Source organism: Sarcophilus harrisii, chromosome 6 (genome assembly GCF_902635505.1).
Source record: "Sarcophilus harrisii chromosome 6, mSarHar1.11, whole genome shotgun sequence".
Classification (NCBI taxonomy): domain Eukaryota; kingdom Metazoa; phylum Chordata; class Mammalia; order Dasyuromorphia; family Dasyuridae; genus Sarcophilus; species Sarcophilus harrisii.
In genome coordinates, this window is record NC_045431.1 from 206,359,866 (window position 1) to 206,379,272 (window position 19,407).

Below are 19,407 nucleotides of genomic sequence, written 5' to 3' on the forward strand. Positions count from 1 at the left end.
ACACCTTGGTCTCTATACTATTAATATACCATTAGACAGTAGGCAGTGATAACTTAATTTTCATAGTTGTTCTACTAGAGAACATTGCAATGGACAAGATTTTTTTTTACCAGAGATGGAAAACAATAGTCTCTTTCTAGATCAGACTTCATAGGTAAGGGAGCTATCCAAGGACAGTTGAATGTCTGGTCCCCTTTTCTGACATTCTAAGGAGAGGTAAACTATCAATAGAAAGTGACTGTAGGGTGAGGTGAGGTGAAGACAAATAACATTCCAGGTGTCATGTACAGCCAGGTCAAATACATAACTTCTGGAGTCAGAATTTCCTGTGTGAAGAAGATGAGGGCAACCCGTGTAGCTGTACTGGGGTATCGTGGAAAGCAGTAAATTTTAACAAGAGTAAAAAGATGAGAAGTTAAATGACAGAGAACTTATAGTGTCAAAGAGATGATTTTGTCTTTGATCCAGGAAGTGATAGAATCTCATTGGTGTTTGTTTAGCACAAGCATAGTTTGATCATATATGTGTCTATATGTACATATAAATATGTTTATATAGATTAAGATATAATGTACCTGTGTATGTATATGGAGAGAGGAGGAAATATACATTTTCATCACTGAATTTTCCTTTGCATGCTTTCTGGAATAGTTTAACCGATTCACACTCTTATCAATAAGAATATTAAAGTATCTGTATTATAATACCTACAATTCTCAGCACACTAAGGTATCTTTGTAAAACATGGTAATGTACTAGCAAATAAAGAAATTATAATCAAATGTTAAAAGGTTGAAATAAATGAGTCATTAATATATAACTTGTCATGCTATTTAATATTTCATAGCTATTAAACAATTTGTACCTTTTTAATTGAATATCAGCTATTTACAAGTTGATGATCCTATTGACAAAATATATTCACCCCAGCCCCGGATAAAGAAATTGGTCTTGTGAAGCACAGAAGCCACTTCCTTGCATTGACTGATAATACTGGGAGGGTAAGTTTACAGAAGAATGAGTATCCATCTTGCATTATGATGGTCATAGAATGAAGAAATAGCAGTAACCATGGGATTCTGGGAACTTGGATATGAGAAAACAGCTCCTGTACATCTGACATCCTATATAAGAAAAAGAAAAAAAATACTTTTTTTAGTGATGGGTTTCTAAAGACATGACATTGTCAACCTAATTTACAATTCTTTGCACTTTAGAGGGAATAAAATCTGTTGTATAGAAACGTACATGTAGGGCCATCAAGAAAGTTAAGGAAAAACTTTCAAAGTCTCTTTGGAGAAGTTCTGGAATTATCCACAAAGTGACAAACAAAGCAGGGAAAGCTCAGGAGTTTTTTCTTCTTTTAATTCAACGTCATTTATTGGAAAAGTCTGACAATTAGTAGAGAACTAATTGTCTCTTAGACAAAAGAGTTCAGTAAGAGAACAGTTTACTCAAGGGAGTGTAAGGACACATCACTCAATATTTAGTTATTCCCATCTTTCTGAATCAGAGACTTCCTCTTCTACTTCCCAGCAATAATGGGTCAAGGACAAGGTCATTTGTAGATACAGAGATATGCAAGTTGAAGAGAATCATTCTATTTAGAAATCACTATCAATCATATGCTTCTGTTTCCTTTTCCCATAAACTTCCCTGGTATGCTAAGCACTGAACTTGGTGTGTTAAGGCCTAGATGCCTCCTTGAATCAACAAAAGACGTTTTTCCTAGGAGTGACAGGAAGTATGTTCTTTGGACATGAGAAATTTTGGGGGGAAATCTCAAGGTCCCATAGGAAACCAGGGCACTCTTTTAGAATGTAATAAATTAACTTCCTGACAGCAGAGAGATGATATTCCTTCTAAACTTCTGAAGCCAAATTGATTTGAGGGATCTATATAGGTCTCCTTTCCTAACTTCCAAAAGAAACGAGTAACTTTATAATCTTCCCAGAACAGAAGGATTTTGGTGTTTTTGTCTTTTCATTAGCCTCCTGCCACTATTCATGAGATAGCTCATGGAGGCTTCTGTCTGCATCAGGACATAATGGGAAATTCTTTGCAAAGTCAAAGTTTTACAATGTTCTAAGCAGAAAAGGCTACATCATACCTGGGGAGAATATTTTGAGGACTCTAGAAAAATGATTTTCAGGAGCTTCCAGCTATCCCTTTACATGTATTTTCTAGGCTTGAACTGACTTTCCACTGACTCCAGAAACTCTGGAAGAAGTCTTTATCACAGACTATTTTTTATATTCCTTTGAGTGAATATTCATTTCTAAAAAGTTAAAGTCTGGCTGAATAATTGATAATAAACCAGAGATAAGCATATTGGTGGGGATTTGCAGGCTAAATAACATATTAAAATAATCATCATCTCCACGAGTTCAACACTAGTGCCTGACAGCACAAAGCAGTCTTGATTAAAACTACCAAGAAGCCATTCAAAGAGCAAAGTAAAACTAAAGCCTACATATGTGACACAGTTATTAATCTTCCAAGTTGAAGTTCTTAAACCATTGCTTTCATTCTGATATAATTCATGATATTAAAAATATTTTCAAATACTATTACTTTACTTATATTTATTACAAATAACTAGTATGAGTCAAAAAAGTGATGTGAACATAGATAGCTATTTGTGAATCTGTGATCAGTTTAATTTTAAAAACCTTACTCAGTCTCTTTGCTTTAAAATTCTTTTAATTAGCTTTTTAAAATACTAAATGTTTATTAGATTGAACTCGTAAAACTTACTTACTTCCACATTTCATGTGCTGTTTGATGTACCCATCTTCTTCTTCTTTGCTCTCTGGTTACCAAACCAGAATTTGATCTGCAGGAAACATGAAAGTTGTAAAATTTTGTCTTATATGCAGTTTTTAATAATTCTACTTGAGTATATTCTCTTTGAAAAACATGAACATCTGTCCTCAAGTTAGTCAGAAGGAAAGAATAGGCTTTTAGCAGTTTGGACGGATGTACATCTAATCAGGGATAATTCATTTATAGGCAAACAATCGTTTTAATGATTGCATACCCCAAAGCAGACATTTTAAAGGGGAAGAAATTGAGGTTCAGAATGCTAAATGGTCTCAAGATTCCATGGTCAATTAATGTCTGAGCTAGGATTTGTGTCTAGGTCTTCTGATTGCAAACTCTTTTCTTTTTGTTACTCATTTTAGGATCTTATTTCCCAAAGTGTTGATAACTTCATGAAATTTCAAATCACTCATTTACTAGTTATGTGACCCTGTGCACATGATTGCCTCAAAAAAAAAATAATAGTCATAAGCATTTTTCTCAGGAGATGAAACATACCCGCTGGGGTGAGACAGCCAGTGTGTTGGAAAGAAACTTGACTTCATTAGGTCTTATATATTCATTTCTCTGAAAGTATTCACTGAGAATCTGTAACTGATATTCTGAAAATTTGTATCGTATTTTGTTTTCTTGTCTAGAAGCTGGTTCTATGTTCTCTGCATCCTCATTTTTGAATCTGGTCAAAGGTGGAGTTTGGAGCAAGAAATCTGAAAAGCAACAGAAATAACAAAAAGAGGTTTTTTTTTTTTTTTTTAAATGAGCTAAATGAAATTAGACCAAGCCTCTTAAAATTACTAAAAATGAAGATGATGTCATCCCATGATGGCCATGGTGGGTCAGAAAGACTGCATGTTTTTTAAGAGAAAGAAAACACAGAAACCTACAGTCTCCACATGAGACCTGAGCAAATTCTAGCTGTGCCCGAGGATCCATCCCACAAAAATATAATCAGACCCCTCAGGCCCACATGTCTCCTCTGACATTATAGCTGATTAAGCAGCCTTTGCTCATTTTCTACTCCATTGCCATCTTGTGGCATAAAAGCAAACCTTGATTTCTTGTTGATTATACAAAAGTTATAGCAGATTCTTCTAGGAAGAAAGGTTTGCATTTGGGGTTATATATAATGTCAGAAGTTCAGCATTATCCATTTGGGGAGGATGATCATCAGATTGTCTAGAAGGAGATGATTTATCAGGTATAATCATTCATAAATACAATGTCCTCCTATAGAGGGAATGTATTCTGGGGATGATGAGGGAGTAGGACATATTAATGAAGAAAAGTACTCTGACCCCAGATTCAGAAGGATCTGAGTTCAAATTTGAATTCAGCTAGTGTGTCCAGCTAGTGAATCCCACAGCTAGTGAGTGTTAAAATACTCACTTTACTATTATTTTATTATTATTTATATTTAATATTTATTATTAACATATTATTATTATTAAAATACTCTATTTTAACACTCACTAGCTGTGTGACCTGGGCAAGTCACAGCTTGTCCTCAATTGTCTCACCAAAAAATAAAAAAAATTCTGATTCATAAGTGTAAGAAATCCCATTCTTGTGTAGGAAAAAAAAATCCTTGGAAAATTTTTATGTATTATTTATCCCTTTCTTACCCATCTTCTCAGGATTCTCAGATTTAAGAATCACATCTCTCTTCTTATCATTTGATAAGTCCAGTAAGATTCCTTTCTGTAGAGAGGAGTTGTTCATGCTGGTGGTTGGAATTTCATCAGTTGCCTATGGGGATAAAATGGCCTAAGGTTATTCAAGTCCCTGACTTTGGTGTCACAGACAGATTTTAAATTATTTTTTATCTGTTGTGATTTATAGATTAGTTTCCAACTCTCACTTTGCACCACTACAAAGAAGATTAAGTCTTACTTCTCTATACTCCTGAGTACTCAGAAAATCAAACCATCATCCACTAAGAACTAAAAACTATTTTAGTGAATTTTTTTCAAAGATAAAGCTAGTCCAATGCAGATTAAAATTCCCTGCTGTTTACTCTTCATTAATATAATCTATATTTATGTCTATTTGTATGCATGTACATGTGTGTGTTTGTGTGTCTGTATTGTGTATCACACATACATGTGTGTGATTTTCCCAATAGAATCATGGCTCTCAAGACCAAGGACTGTTTGTTAATTTTCATCATTAGCTGCAGCATGTTGCAGAGTGTTTTGAGTAATGATGTTTGGCCAAGATCCATATAAATATATCTTCCAAAGATAGAACATCAAATATTAATGCAGATAATCACCCACTTGGGTACTTAGATAGGAAGGTGACTGAGTCAGTGAGATTTACTAGTCCAAGTTCAAATAAAGATAATATTGACCAGAGATAGACTTAATGATTGACCAGTTCTCTATATGCTATACCATGCTGACTTTTTACTTTGTAAGCAGATAATACACTGCTGGCCTATATTTGGTAATGTTAAATACTTATTGGATTAAATTTTAAGAATTGACTTGCATATCTGATGGTTTTTTTTAATGAGTCTGCACATTTATTCCATTTGGATCTTTGATTTTGAAACCAGCATTGGATCTGCAGGAAATTCAAAAGCTTATGATATAATAATGTTTTTGCAATTTAATTATAAGTACCTCAATTGTCTTCTAGAAAACATTTGCATTTATTGTGGAAATAGTCAATGTTTATAATAAGAGTCCTATTGTGAAGGAAATAATTATCTTTTAAAAATGTAGACAGCCTGAGTGGTGCTAAAACTTCAAAGACTGGGAAATTTTTAAATATAATCTAACAAAGATAAATCTTAAAGAAGGAACTTAGGTTCAAGATGAGCAAGTTTTCAAGAATTTTTCAGCATTAAGTAAAAGTATTTCAGTTTAAACTTTCTATAGCCTAACCCAGGACTCTTTCTGCTATCTGAACCAAGGTCTGAACCAAGTTCTGTTGTCACAATTGCTAAGAGCTTAAGTTTGGCAACCTTTTCTTGACCTTAAGTTAAGATATTTTGAGGGGAAAACAACATGAATTTTAGAAAGGCAACACCAGAAATGTCATCAACAATTCAAGAAGCACCAAGACTAAAAATAAGAGAGGAATAAAGATTTCACCCTGCACATTTCTACTCAAGAGATAAGACATACCTGCTGTGGAGTCAAGTTCAATGTCTTAGAAAAAGCCTTGACTTTATTAGGTGAGTTATACTCATTTTTATAAAAGGGCTCCTTGAGAATTTTAAACTGATGCCCTAAGAACTTTTGTACTTTCATTCCTTTTTGATCACCAGATGCCTTTGTGTTTTCTTCCTTTTGTTCTTTATTTTTATTTGTTGGTCTGTTCAGATCAGGAGAGTCAGGTAAGAAATCTGCGGGGAAACCAAGAAAAGGACAAATAAAATTCAGAATAAATGAACTAAGGAAAATTAGAATTATCTTTTTAAGATTACTGAGTGGAATATTGTGTCACCCAATAAGGATCAAGCTCAGTTAGGCTGGCCATATGTATTGTAAGAGACAGAAAGCACTGAAGCCCTACTCTCTAACTGTGACCCATGGAACATCCAACAATGCTTAAAGGAGGAGCCACAGGTGACATCTCCTCTGACACAATGGATGCCTGGCCACCAGAAACTACCACCAATCTCCTACTGCATTGCCATCTTGTGACACAGAGGTCATCCTAGTTTCTTGAGAGCTGTGTTGGCAGCATTCCAATTTCCCCACATACTTCTAGCTGAAAAGGTTTCCAGGGAGGAGTATGGAAAGCTAACTACTAGGTTTCACATAATGTCATGATTTTCCCAGTACATCTACTCTCTAATCAATATACTGAATTGCAAGGGTTCTGAAATTTAGTGAGGAGGAGTAATCCACACCAGTGAAATTACTGATTCTAGAAATATTATAGTCAATTGCCTGGAATTTAAAGTAATCTATTCTAGCTCTCATGCATGTGAAAACAATGAGCCTTTTCTGGAAATAAATAAACAGTGCTTTATATATTACTATGTACTATATACTCCTTACTTACCAGACTCAATGATATCTAGTACGAATTCTCCCCTCATCAGGGCATCAAATTTGTCAGTTGGGCCTAGATTCTCGAAGATTCTTTCCAATGAAGAAGCGTTGGAAATAGGGATTGTGTCCGGGATCAGGGTTCCATAACTTTCAAATGTATTTGGGGGCTGGTGGTTAATGTTAAATGCTTCCTGATTTTCTTGGTCTTCAAATTGGCTGTAATTCTGTTGTATGTGTTTGCTCATTCCACCAGTAATTTTGTCACTCTCGTTTTCTGAAATGTTTTTGTTTTGAATATTTGAAAAAACTGGATGTGAACAAAAAAGAGAAATGGTTAGAATTAAATACATTTGGAATTATAATTCTTACCTAATACCATTTTGTATTTTCTGCTCCACAGGAAAGAAATAAGGAGAGAAGAAAAATATTTAGTGAAAAAAGGAGAGGCATGGAAAGGAAGAAATGCAAGTGAAACATGAATGGTTATTGTTGGAGCAAAGTAAAAAGTCTTACCGGGATTTTTGGAAATATTCACATCAGAATCTAGGTGTTCACTCATCCTTGACCGTTTCTGCAATATATGAGAGACATGCAATATCCAATGGTTACATTATTAGTCATTACTCTGCTTTCCTACCCCATGATGCCAATAATTATTCTTTTATTTCAGGGATTTGCTATATTTTGTCTTCAGTGATCTCTCCTTTTTATACAAAGTCATGGAAAACTATGCATCTGCTAGTCAAACTTTTGGAATGTCATAAGCAGTCACCATTTTGAAATATGAAAAATGAAGGGTTTTTAAAGAATTGAGAGGAGAGGTTAAAAACTCATTCTTGAAACTCTATTATTAAATTTTTGCATGTTAATTCAAATAGTTTTCTTTCTTCCTAAAATTCCAGTACCTGGCCCTGAAAAATTCTCAAACTATAATGGCAGGGGGTGGATAGATAATACAGGAAATAGACCACTGGCTCAAGAGTCAGGAGGACCTGAGTTCAAATCTGATCCTAGATACTATTTGTGTGATCCTGCAAAATTTACTTAACACTAATTGCCTCAAAAAAACAAGCAAAGAGGACACCTCCCAAATACCCCCAACTCATTATGACAGATCTGTGAATATTAGCCTATCTTCAATGAAGATCTTTAGAAAACCACTTGAAAAAATATCTCAAAACAAATACCACATTTGGGTCCATTTTCCCCCTTAAAAGTCTTTCCCATTCCATATAACCTGAAGTTCCTGCCACAAGACAATACATATAATAAATGTGAGCATCTGTCCTTGAATCTTGAAATCCCAAGATTTAATGTTCCTTGTGCTCTGGTTTGATGCAGATTCATGCATGGCTTATGATTTTTGCTTTTCTGCTTCTAAATACCTGTGTATAGTTTAAAACTAGAGTTTACTAGGCACATGATTGGTCTGATTAAGTTAAGTATTTGTTAAACAGTATGGTCCCAAATTGCAATGGAAGATGAGAGTCCTAATTTACCTTGCTCTTTGGTTCTTTATTCCTTCTTTCCAATTCTGATTCTGATTCTGTTTCTCTTATCTGATCTTCATGAACTTTATTAACAAAAGTCATTGAGAATTGGAGAGGGTCTCTTGAGAGCAGGGGACAAGATGGTTCTAAAGGGGAAGAGAGTTAATATTAGGACTTTTATTCAATTAACTCGTTTAACTCAATTAATTCATAGTTTCTTACCTAAATGCTCAGCTCAACAAATGTTATCAGATCACAGAAACAAACAAACAAAAAACAGTAAAAAAAACAGACAGACCTTAAAGAAATGAGAAAACACAAGAGAAAAGGAATACATTATCTAACTAAAGTACAAAAAACTGGAGAAATTTCAAGAAATTTCAAAAATACTCAAGCAGAAAAGAAGAGAAGGACAGCATGCCAGGATGGTGTCTCTTTTTGAAATAACTTTTCTATTAGTGAGGATGGTAAAGAAAATGGGCATGTGAGTGGAAGGAAAAGAAGGAAAGGTGAAAATGTAGCTGGGGAGTGCCAGAAATACGGGGAGCCTTACTTGCTAGAGTTGGCTGGAGTCTTCCTGCTCTACATGGGTTTTCAGTCAAGTTTTGCCCAGGGTTTTCAGAGTTTTTTGTTTTCTCTTCTTCTGAGTTAAGTACTTCTGGGAAGCATGTATTGATTTTTCCATTAGTTTTCTGTTCACCATTTATAGCAGTTGGTGAGAATGGTAGTAGGAACGTTTAATTTTTTGGGAGAAAGAAAATAGACTAGTTAGTGCCATCTTCTGTTTTTGGGACAGACCATCCTACAAAAGAACTCAGAGCTGTAATGATGGATATCACAAATGTTAAGTGTTCATAATTTCTAATGCAGCATCAAGAAAAAAGGTTTTGAAAAAAAGAGTAAATCTTCAGGGTGGTGATGAGGAAAATAAGAAGCTTAGACAGATAAGAAGCCATATGCTACCTGATTACCATATATCATCCTTTCTCATAGCATTAGACTCAGAATATTGGAATGAGTGAATATTAATTTAGAAGCTCATGGAAAAAATACATACAAACATACAAACACATATGAGTGTGTCAGTATGATTTCTATGTGTTATTTAAAATGTTCACTTTGAGAAGTCACTCTTTTTTATTTGGATTATCTTTTCCATGGCCACAACCATGTAGGAATCTCCTTTGCTGAATTGCTTTTGCTTCAGAAGGCAGGACAGAATGATGGCAATTTTAGAATCATATCCTATTTTTTTTTAAGTATTCTATCCCTTGGGCAAGCATATTTTTTTAAAAATTGTTTTTTTTCTAGACTCTAATTCTAAATGACTAAGTTTCAAAAGAACATGAATATCATGTAGTGAAAATTGTAATTTTGGCATAGAACAATGCAGAAGAAATCTCTTCTTTTTCCTAACAGAAAAGAAGATCACTTCAACTAAAATAAAATGAACCATGCTTACTTGCCACCTGATTCTGATTCTCTTCTTCATTTTCCTCAAGATATTCCATTAAGTCAGAATCTATAATGTCTAATAAAATTGGGGGTTGGTTATTAGTTGGAAGTGCTCCCCCAGTTTCTTTCCAATTTCTTGGTTGTCACATTAGCTGAACTTCTATTCCACAAATTTTCTTCTTTCACTAGTATCTTTGCCACTATCCTACTTCTCCACGACTTTTCTGAGATGTCTTTTTCTCCAGTGTTGAAAATAACTAGATGTGGATGGAAAAAAAAGAAAATAGTTTGAATTAACGATATTCAAAATTGTTTATACTTCATAATGCATTTTGTTTCCTTCTCCAGAAATCATGATCAAAACAAAAGAGTAAAAAAATATTTCATGAAAAGAAAGTGAACAGAAAGGAAGAAATGCAAATAAAATGTGCATGATCATTAAGTGTGATATGGTATCAAAAGCTTAGTAATCTCATTGAAGATGACCACATCCCAATCTTGAAATTCATTTTCTCTAAGAATATAGAGGAAGATGCAATATCTAACTTTTAAATCGGTTCATAGCAATATGCCCCACTCCATCAATCCTTTGATTATTTTTTCATTTAAGGAGTTTGAGATGTTTTTCTTTTGATCTCTCCCTTTTGAATAAAGAAAAAGGAATCTTCATCATCCATGTAAACTTTTGGAGACAAGACTTTCTGACACCTGCAATTTTCAAACTCAAATCCTTCAAATGAAAGATTTTTTGGGGTAAGAATGGAAGAGGGTTTTAAAAAGTATTCTTCCCAACCTTGACTTTTCCTAAATGTTTTTAACTTACTTTTTTTTCCCAAACACAGGTGAATGTCATATAATCTTTGTGGGGAGATTTTTGAATTCAAATCTGGAATCTTGTGAAAGATTCTGAAAGATAAATAGGAAACCATTTGATCAAATCCTTGAGAAATTATTTAGCAATATCTTCCTCTTCATTCCAACAAATCCTTCATACTTTCTGAGAATGAGTTTCCCTCTATTGCCCTCCCGAAAAGACAAATAACCAGCTAAATTTAAATGCCTCTGCTTCTCTTCCTGTCGTCCTAATACCTAAACTGGGATTCAAATGGATGAGACATTGCCATCTCTTATTTTAAGTCACATTTTTCTTACCAACTCCCTCTCCTCTCAGAGATGGAAACCCCACTTTCCTATTTTGTAAGACCTCTTTTGGGACTGATTATGTAATATTTCCTCACACCTGGTTCCAAAAAAGGATGATGCACCTCAGTTATCCCCAATCTCCCCAAACCAAGACTCAGAAATTTGCAATCAGCTTTTTTGGAATTATCTATTGTTGAAGACATTGCTTTGCTATCCCTGAAGCAGCATTGATAGAAAGAATTCTTTCAGAAAATAGGTGTAAGAATGCAACTTAGTCTTTAACCAAGAACCCCACAAGATTAATAACCAAACCAAATACAACTCACTTCCTGGAAAGAAAAGGGTTCAATCTCTTTTTTAGAAAGAAGTGGTACTGCTGACTCGAAAGATCCAAGAACTGTGCTCTTCTCTGTCTGAGGAAGACGTGGAGTTGAAAATAAAGTTGGTATTTATAGCCCTTTTTATGAAGGTGTTAACAATGAAGTCTGATTAGGGAGTTGAGTTCATACCTCAACTCCAGCCAGGTGATTCAAAATATTAATTTCATCTTCCTCAACCTCTTCAGTTTCATCTCCTCTAATTTCTCTGACCCTCTTTTTTTGTTTAGTGCTTGTGTAATTAAAAGAATCTTGACTCTGGTTCATCTTTCAATATATCAAGATTTACTTTTTCTAGTTTCAATCAAACCATAAGTTTCAGAATGGCTTTTTTATTCCAGCATTCATTCATCCTTCTTTTCTTCATGTTCACATTCTTCCCTTGTAAGCATTCATTGACATGCCAAAATCATTTCATGAATAAAAATGTGAATACCAAACTAAATATTTTAACCAAAAAAAGTACTTTAAGCAAAATATTAAAAGCTGATACTTGCGATGATTAAGGCCAGTTCAACTAGCTAAAACATGTCAATATTGGGATGTGAACTCAGGGTGTAAACTTGGCATGTGAACTCAGGGGTCTTTCTGAGTTAACACCTTTCAAGCTGCAAACTTGATTGGGTGAGTTACCAAAAATCCTTTAAAGGAAAATGAAGAGTGAAAAAGAAGAGAAACTTATTCCTGGGCAAGAAAACATAGAGGTAGTGGGGTAGTTTTAATATAAGTTAAGTTAATATAAGTTAAGTTCTCATTTTGAGAATGAAACTGATAGGGAAGGACAACCTAAAAGAAAGGTAGGTATATCACCAGAAAATTTTAGGCAGTGAGCCTGTTGGCTCCCAGTACCCTCAGAAATGATCAACCTTAGCTAGAAATTTTACCTACTTTTTGGTGTGAATGGAGGATAAGATTTTGTGGTCTTTTGAGTGGTCTCTACTTTGGGGTCAACTTCAGACACCAATAAATGATGGCACAGATTGGCTGATGAATTTCTGGAGATTTTGCTTCTCCTAATACAGAAATTAATTCCCCACCAATCTTCCAAGAAGTAGATGAGTAAGCAATGCCTTCAAGGTCTAAGATATTATGATATTTTGCTGTTTCTTAGTATTGTTCTATGCTAATTTCTAGGTAATAAAATTTGTTTAGTTTGCTTAAAGATGTTTCCAAAAAATGAACAGAGTATCCCCCATTGATGACTATATTTGATTAGGAATGGATTCTAGTTATTGGTTTCTAACACTAGAAATGCCACAAATCTTTCAGGAAATAGGGGAAAAAGTTATCCGCCTGTGTGAGAAAGACTTTGTGAAACTACAACAACAACAAAAAAATGACAACTTCCCTGAAATCATATGAACAAAGCTTTTGCAGGGATGCAGAACTCTTTTCTTTTTTAATTCTTTTTATTTTCAAAACGTGTGCATGGATAATTTTTCAACACTGCAAAATCTTTTGTTCTAAATTTTCACCCTTTCCCTAGATGACAAATAATCCAATACATGTTAAACATGTGTAATTCTTTTATACATATTTCTACAATCATCATACTGCATAAGAAAAATGACAAATAAAATAAGTGAATTCACTAATTTTGTAAATCATCTACCTCATTTTGAAGGAAGGTGATGGTCTCACCGACTGGACCAACTTCTCAATCTCCAGGGAGAGATTTTTAGCTACTTTCTCTAAGGTGGCAATGCCAATATATGGAATTATGGATCAGAAAACTGTTTTCTGATATATTTAGTCCCATTTTTCCACTTTTCCTACCATGCTTCTAAATGTCTAGTGAAATGTTGCCCCAGCAATCCTGTGGAATGATTGAAAAAGGACATTGGAGGGAATAAATAAGCAATCCCATATGTCTCAAACGAGATTAGGGGGGAAATGGTATAAGTTGTTTCCACACAGATAAAACATAGACCAGGAATCCCAGACTTTGGTGTGAAATTTGAAAGTGGGATTTGCTTCCATTTTTTTTTTTTTCTCTTATAAGTAATAAAACTGAAACCAGTGTAAGATTTGTATTATTAATGCATAATGTCGTTTATTATTAGTGTATAATTTTATTCATGTAATCCGACCTTCTATATTTTGCTGTCAAGGATCATAAATGATTCCTTTTTTTGTAAAGGGAAGATATTGTGGGGACACTGCAACATTTCTCAAATTCTGTGGATTCCTCAGGATTATGTTTTTCACAACACAGAAAATAAAATTTGAAAGAGGAGTCGCTTCTGGTAATGAGATTATTCTAATTTTGCAGAGATATTTCCGTTAAGTTTTGTAATTAGGTGGGGTTGGGACTGTGGGGGCGGGGGCGGGGGCGGTAAAGGGGGCGGCGCACTGGTGCCCGGGTCTGGCGAGACCCTCCTCCCCGCGGGCTCCGCGGCGTGTCGGGCGCCTGACGCAGAGCGGCGGGGGCGCGGGCTGGGGGTGGTGTCCGCCTTCCCGGAGGCGACGCCGGAGAAGAAGCTGTCTGAGCTGAGCAACTCACAGCAGAGCGTGCAGACGCTGTCGTTGTGGGTCTTGGCCCAGCGTGACCGTGTGGGAGCGGGAGCTGCGCAAGCATCTTGGAAGAGCGCTGTCGATTTGGGAAGAAAGGTCTGTTTATGAAAATGATGTCTTAGAACAACTTAGGGAAGCTCTGGATGGCGATAAGAAGAGATCTTAGGAGCAGATAAAAGTGGATGAGGATGAAAATTGTTCAGCACTAGGATCATCAAATGAACCTCCACAGACTCTAGATCTCATTAGAACCTTACCAGAACTTGAAAATTCAGCCTCTGGCGATGCAGCAGTTCATCAGAGAATAGCTTCTTTGCCTATTGAAGTCCAAGATGTATCTCTGCTGGACAAAATAACAGATAAAGAATCAAGAGAACAGCTTTCTAAGGTGGTAGATGATGCACTCATGCTATTGGAGGACTATAAGGATTACAATTACATGTAATTACGATGGTGATTACAAGGATTGCATTGCCAAGCTCGATTGGCAGCAGAAATAGATGATACGAAGCAACTCACGCGAATGCTATCAGATTTTCTTCATTCTCAAAAAGAAGCCCTTGCAGAGAAAGAACATAAGCTGGGAGAATACAAGCTCAAGTTAGCCAGAGTATCCCAGGTTCGAAAAGAACTCAGGTCTCGAATCCAGAACCTGTCAGGGTTGCCCAACGTCACAGGCAGCCATGTACACCTGCCATTTGCTGGAGACATCTACAGTGAGGATTGATGACAACAGCTTTTTCCAGGGCCCCAGGACTATGCAAGAGCTGGAGATAGGTTAAGTGGATAGTCTTGTTGTATTATTTTTGTACATTGTTGAGAAAGTGACACAACACAGATATCCCCAACAAAATACAAAAAAAAAATATTTAAAATGTTGGGTTTTTTCCTATTTTATTGGCAAGTTAAATGACAATTTAAAAATTGTCATCCATGTGTTAATATGTTCACAAAGAAGTGATTATTTAAAAAAATGATCCTTTTATATCTTTTTTGATCCAGGGCCCTGTGAGAAACTAAAACCTTTGTGTTTTTCTTTATGTAATTTTGAAGGTTCCTCTTTATGTTTCTGCATTAATATGTGAATGTAACTTCAATATCTAATCACTGTATGATAGGTAATTTCTTCAAAAAAAGAACTAATGAGGAGGTTGGGACATTATACTCATATAGTATAGGGATTTGATGATAAAGAGGACATAAAATTGACAGATTAAGGCTAAGCTTTACCCTGGTCTATCAACTCCAGTGTCACCTTGTCTGTGCCTCTCAGTACTTTTGACTCAACACACATGAAAATAGAAATCATTTTGTGAGTCAAACTGAGGGCATTCACGTTCTTAGGGTAATATTAAGTTGACAAGAGAGTAGTTTTTTTCTCAGCTTACTGGAAACTTGTTTAATATTACAAGAATATGGAAACAAGTTAAAGTATCCCAGGATAGACTTCAGTTTTCACCTAACTCACTGTGTCCCTGAGCACATTGATGTTCCGTTTATAGTCCGTTTATAGGACAGTAGAAAAGTCTAATTTGCTTATTGCCTATTAAAAGCATTACATTGTTTATCTTAATTCACTAACTCTCAATGTAGAAAAAACATGGCATGCTTAATTGAGTATTGCATTGAGTGTGCAGTGGCACTTATAAGTACTTGAATAAACAAACTTGGAAGTGCTTTCTAGGAATTTGTCAATTCAAAGAGTTGGTCCCTCAAATTATTCTTGATTCTGGAGCTAATTTCATAAGATATAAATCTTTATCTTTTATCCATGGAGATAAATCTTTGCTTTATATTAAGTATCTCATTAATGTGAAGAATCTACAAAATCAATTGGACTATAAAAACACATTTTGTGACTTTTCCCACTATTTTCCCCAACTTCCATTTATTTTTAGCTCCAATATCCAGACAGCACTACAGATAGAACATTGTAGATGAGTTGTAGTGTTTTGTGTAGTTACTTGGAACACTTTTAATGTCCCCTCAAAGTTTTTGAATAAAAAGCAGTGCTACAGATCTGGCATATTTTGCATATAACCAGAGTTACTAAAACAAATATGTTTTTCTTTTATTTGTAACACTGTGTGTTAGAGCTATTGGATCCCATGCTTTCTTTTTAAAGTGCATTTTTTAGCAATGGGTTTGTACCAGGTAATAGCCTATAATTGTTCATGACATTGTCAATAAACGATGGAAATTTTTCATTTTGTACATTGCTTTACAGATTAGACATTTTCATTTCTATTGTAAGTATATATGACCTAATATAGACAATAAATTATCATCTCTTTTTATATCTTAGAAACAAAAAAGTCTCCATAATCTCAGTGTCAGCAGTGTAAATATTTCTTTTTTAGTGTTAGTCATATTCATAGATAGTATGCATGTATAATAGAAGGGCAATATTTATTTTCTAAGGTTCAACTATGGAAAATAATTGTAATAGTTAGGAAACTTCATAAAGTGCATTCTTGTAAAACCTGAGAAGGAATTTAGAATAATTTCATCTTTCGTGGCAGTAAATATATATGACTAGAAATTGTATTGGTTTAATCTGAGCTCTCCTCAGCTCTCCTCAAACTCCAGGATGGAAGTGTTTAGTCTGTATTGAAGTTCTGCTTTGTGAAGTTCCTTCTCTTGATTTTGTAATTTATGTATATGTATATAATTTATGTATATATAGTATTTATGTATGTAAGAAGAAATAGATGCATCTCCTTCCAACAACACTAAAAGTCTTTAGTGACAATCAAGTGCTTTTTAAACTTTATTTTCATTATTGAAAATCACAGATTTAATCCTTCATTATCAAAGGCCATCCCTGCAAATGTTTTTGATCATGTTTATTGTCATTTTCCCCTATGATGCATTTCATTTAGTTATATGTATTGAACTGACACATTTTACTTAGAGAAGTATAAATTTGGAGATGAAAGGGTTTTTTTTAAGGGTTTTTAAATTTCATTTAAACAGGTGTTATTTTCTTGTTTTCCTACCTGTTGATATTTTAAAATGTAATGATGTTGCTCTCCACCACATTATAGTTAGATGTGCCAACTCAGTATTCAAAGATGTTTATTTCTTCTCAGTTGCTTTGTTTGTGATCAAGATATGCTCTGGCCATGTGAGCAGTAATTTTGGCCAAACTATTGTCTTATGCTTATGCTTCCTGGGACTCATCTAAGGTCACTGAGGACTTGTGCCAACATCCTTGTGGCATTTGTACAAAAAAGATCTTATGTGTCTTTTTCTATTTAAGAGAGTAAATTTCCATCTTTTAAATGAGAGAGGAACTTTACTCTCTTCCAATGGAATCTAGCTGCTGCTCTTTTTCTCTCTGTTTAATATTAGTGCAGGGTAGCTCAAAAGTCTTTGAAAAATTATTATGTGTTAAAGAGTTAAAAACTGTCCTCACATGTAATAACTCTCTAACGATTATAAAACTTTACAACAGAATTTGTTATGGGTCTTGGAGTTATGAATACTGGAGTTTTTAGCAAAAAAAAAAAATTCTTCCTCTTCCCCAGAGGGTTAATAATTATTCCAGAGTAAACTGTTTAAAAATAACATTGGAAAATAAACTTGACTTGGTTTGTAAATGAGAAGATTAAAAGTATTTTTTCCACACACAATTTTTAAAAGCTGGTATGTAATTTATGTTAGGTTTAACATTATATTGTATAAAGTCTTCCTCCAGTGCCTCATCATGGTGGAACTGGTCCTGGGCTGTTGAAGGCTAGTTCAATAGTTCAGAAGTTCTAGCAGCTTCCACCAAACTAGAAAGGCTGTCAGTACTTCCCTGGTGATAGACTGCCATTCTAAGGGCCAAACTAGCTATGTGCAGAAGGGCCCATCAGTAAGTGAAGGATAAAGTTAGTGACTTTGGATAATTAAGATTAAGCTAACAAGAACTTAATTGTCACTGTCTAAATGTCTGTCAGGTGTTGAATTTTGGTTAAAAAATTTCATGAAGTCATGTACTAAGACATGAAAAGGGTGCAGTCTGCTCTGTTGGACAATGTGTACTCTCATCACTGGAATCAGGAGTGTTTGACTGGAGGTTTTTAATTTGTTCCTTTTCTAGCAATTTTAGTTGCAAGCCCAATTTGTTGACCTTCTCTTTCTCTATTTTATGCAAGCAGGCCTGTAGAGATATGAAATTTCCCCTTATTACCACTTTGGCATACACACACATTTTGGTATGATATCTCATTATTATAGTTTTCTTGGGTGAAATTATTAATTATGTCTATGATTTGCTGTTTCACCCAATCATTCTTTGGTATGAGATTATTTAGTTTCCAATTTTTTTTTTTGGTCTACGTTCCCCTGGCTTTTTGTTGATTGTAATTTTTATTGCATCGTGGTCTGAAAAGGATGTATTTACTATTTCTGCCTTACTGCATTTGAGTTTGAAGTTTTTATGTCCTAATATATGGTCTATTTTTGTATAGGTTCCATGAACTGCCGAAAAGAAAGTGTACTCCTTTCTGTCTCCATTTCGTTTTCTCCAGAGGTCTATCATATCTAACTTTTCTAGTATTCTATTTACCTCTTTGACTTCTTTCTTATTTATTTTGTGATTTGATTTATCTAATTCTGAGAGTGCAAGGTTGAGATCTCCCACTATTATAGTTTTGCTATCTATTTCTTCTTACAGCTCTCTTAATTTCTCTTTTAAGAATTTAGATGCTACACCACTAGGTGTATATATGTTTAATATTGATATTGCTTCTTTATCTATGCTACCCTTTAGCAGGATATAGTGCCCTTCCTTATCTCTTTTAATTAGATCAATTTTTGTTTTTGCTTGATCTGAGATCAGGATGGCTACCCCTGCTTTTTTGACTTTACCTGAAGCATAGTGGATTTTGCTCCAACCTTTTACCTTTACTCTGCATGTATCTCCCTGCTTCAGGTGTGTTTCCTGTAAACAACATATTATAGGATTCTGGCTTTTAATCCATTCTGCTAACCGCTTCCTCTTTATGGGGGAGTTTACCCCGTTAACATTTATGGTTAAAATTACCAATTCTGTATTACTTGCCATCTTGTTAACCCCTGTTTATGTTTTTCTCCCTTCTTTCCCCCTTCCCCACCTTCCCAGTATTAAACTTGTGAGCACCACTTACTTCTCACAGCCCTCCCTTTTTAGTATCCCTCCCCTCCCCACCTTAGAGTTCCTCCCCTATCTCACTCCTTTTTCTCACAGTTTCCTCATTCCCTCCTGCTTAGCTTATTCCTTCCCTTCTCACTTTTCAATGAGATGAGAGAAGTTTCACCATAAATTAAAATTTTTCTCTTAAAGCCAATTCTGATGGCAATAAGATACCCACTGTATTCATCCCCCTCATTCTTTCTCTCAGATATAATAGATTTCCTTTGCCTCTTCGTGAGATGTAGTACCCCCACTTGACCCTTTTTCTGGTACAATATCCTTTCCACCTCTAATTTCTAGAACAAGGGATACATGTATTCTTTATACATCTTTACAGCAGAAATATAGTTCCCAAGATTTCTTTTTATCTTTTTAGGTTTCTCTTGAGTTCTATTTTTGTTGATCAAACTTCTTGTTAAGTTCTAATTTTTTCATCA

General features: G+C 34.8%; 1 protein-coding gene and 1 pseudogene across 1 annotated transcript; one reads left to right on the forward strand and one right to left on the reverse strand.

The window, feature by feature from the left end:
* Window positions 1–815: 815 nt before the first annotated feature.
* LOC116419942 lies at window positions 816–11,335 on the reverse strand. Its single transcript, XM_031942679.1, has 12 exons — window positions 11,245–11,335; window positions 10,599–10,681; window positions 9,783–10,032; window positions 8,874–9,012; window positions 8,330–8,466; window positions 7,344–7,401; window positions 6,841–7,137; window positions 5,955–6,175; window positions 4,446–4,569; window positions 3,322–3,530; window positions 2,762–2,836; window positions 816–1,124 (listed from the first exon to the last, which is right to left on the reverse strand). The coding sequence occupies exons 3-11, from the start codon at window positions 9,810–9,812 to the stop codon at window positions 2,771–2,773; spliced, it is 1,281 nt and encodes a 426-aa protein (XP_031798539.1). The 5' UTR covers window positions 9,813–10,032; window positions 10,599–10,681; window positions 11,245–11,335; the 3' UTR covers window positions 816–1,124; window positions 2,762–2,770.
* A 722-nt stretch (window positions 11,336–12,057) lies between these two features.
* On the forward strand, window positions 12,058–17,594 carry LOC116420070 (annotated as a pseudogene).
* Window positions 17,595–19,407: the final 1,813 nt, after the last annotated feature.

What these genes read in the sequence shown, in the direction of transcription:
- LOC116419942 (XM_031942679.1), bottom strand. Translation starts at nt 9,812, where the DNA reads ATGAAGAAGAGAATCAGAATCAGGTGGCAA. An exon ending in ACTCCAGCCAACTCTAGCAA is followed by an intron (nt 8,467 to 8,873) that starts GTAAGGCTCCCC and finishes CTTCCCCTTTAG; the next exon opens with AACCATCTTGTCCCCTGCTC. An exon ending in ATAAAGAACCAAAGAGCAAG is followed by an intron (nt 7,402 to 8,329) that starts GTAAATTAGGAC and finishes CATATATTGCAG; the next exon opens with AAACGGTCAAGGATGAGTGA.